Source organism: Aptenodytes forsteri, unplaced genomic scaffold (assembly GCF_000699145.1).
Source record: "Aptenodytes forsteri isolate BGI_AS27 unplaced genomic scaffold, ASM69914v1 Scaffold284, whole genome shotgun sequence".
Classification (NCBI taxonomy): Eukaryota; Metazoa; Chordata; class Aves; order Sphenisciformes; family Spheniscidae; genus Aptenodytes; species Aptenodytes forsteri.
In genome coordinates, this window is record NW_008794445.1 from 5490787 (window position 1) to 5492137 (window position 1351).

At 58.0% G+C, this 1351-nt stretch overlaps 2 protein-coding genes across 2 annotated transcripts; one reads left to right on the forward strand and one right to left on the reverse strand.

The window, feature by feature from the left end:
• Window positions 1-88: 88 nt before the first annotated feature.
• On the forward strand, window positions 89-651 carry LOC103907829 (histone H2B 1/2/3/4/6). Its single transcript, XM_009290068.2, has one exon. The coding sequence runs from the start codon at window positions 124-126 to the stop codon at window positions 547-549; it is 426 nt and encodes a 141-aa protein (XP_009288343.1). The 5' UTR covers window positions 89-123; the 3' UTR covers window positions 550-651.
• A 90-nt stretch (window positions 652-741) lies between these two features.
• LOC103907830 (histone H4) lies at window positions 742-1160 on the reverse strand. Its single transcript, XM_009290069.1, has one exon. It carries the CDS (start codon window positions 1132-1134, stop codon window positions 823-825), a length of 312 nt encoding a protein of 103 aa, XP_009288344.1. The 5' UTR covers window positions 1135-1160; the 3' UTR covers window positions 742-822.
• Window positions 1161-1351: the final 191 nt, after the last annotated feature.

A 1351-nucleotide genomic window follows, 5' to 3' on the forward strand; every position in this document is an offset into this window, starting at 1 on the left:
ACGGGTACAGGACGGAAGTGCCTGTAATTACGTTGGTATTTTTTACTCCAATAGGAATGGAACGATTGCAATCCTCTAATTTGCATAACGCCCTTATAAATAGGGGGGCAGGCGCCATTTTCGATGTTGTTGAGGTACCGTGAAGATTTTGGAAAGAAACTTCTCAGGATGCCTGAGCCGGCAAAATCTGCTCCAGCACCGAAGAAGGGCTCCAAGAAAGCCGTCACCAAGACACAGAAGAAGGGCGACAAGAAGCGCAAGAAGAGCCGCAAGGAGAGCTACTCGATCTACGTGTACAAGGTGCTGAAGCAGGTGCACCCCGACACGGGCATCTCGTCCAAGGCCATGGGCATCATGAACTCCTTCGTCAACGACATCTTCGAGCGCATCGCCGGCGAGGCCTCGCGCCTGGCGCACTACAACAAGCGCTCCACCATCACCTCGCGGGAGATCCAGACGGCCGTGCGGCTCCTGCTGCCCGGCGAGCTGGCCAAGCACGCCGTCTCCGAGGGCACCAAGGCCGTCACCAAGTACACCAGCTCCAAGTAAAACGGTTTTAAACGATAACCTAAACGGCTCTTTTAAGAGCCCCCACGTTTTCCTAAAAAAGAGCTGTAATTACAAAGACAGATTTTTTCCCCAGCTTTGTAAATTAAGCGCACGGTGTGGAACATTACACAAATATGAGTTATGAACTTCCACTTAGGGTAATAATTTTAGTAATTGTTTTTGATCGTAATAAACAGCTCTCGTTGTGAAATTTGTGGGTGGCTCTGAAAAGAGCCTTGGTGTTTTTAACAGTGGAAGGTTTGCGATTCGGGCTTAGCCGCCGAAGCCGTAGAGGGTGCGTCCCTGGCGCTTGAGGGCGTAGACCACGTCCATGGCCGTGACCGTCTTCCTCTTGGCGTGCTCCGTGTAGGTGACGGCGTCGCGGATCACGTTCTCCAGGAAGACCTTCAGCACGCCGCGCGTCTCCTCGTAGATGAGCCCCGAGATGCGCTTCACGCCGCCGCGCCGAGCCAGCCGGCGGATGGCCGGCTTGGTGATGCCCTGGATGTTGTCGCGCAGCACCTTGCGGTGGCGCTTGGCGCCCCCCTTGCCGAGCCCCTTCCCGCCCTTACCTCTGCCGGACATGCTGTCGACACCCTCGACCCAAGCGGTGTGTGGCGGGAACGGCCGCCGGCGCCTCTCTATATTGCCAGCGGTCCGACCTGGTTGAGGACTGCGACGGGGCAGGGCAAGGGCGGGCTCTTCTCCGCGCCCTTCCCCCTGCGGGCAGGGACGTTCGCGCCATCGCCTCCGACAGGGGGCGGGGACGGGGGCGGGCGGAACAGTGCTGGACCCGGCCCCG

Bases quoted from the DNA above. Each gene is read 5' to 3' on its own strand.
- LOC103907829 (XM_009290068.2), top strand. From the start codon at position 124: ATGTTGTTGAGGTACCGTGAAGATTTTGGAAAGAAACTTCTCAGGATG.
- LOC103907830 (XM_009290069.1), bottom strand. From the start codon at position 1,134: ATGTCCGGCAGAGGTAAGGGCGGGAAGGGGCTCGGCAAGGGGGGCGCC.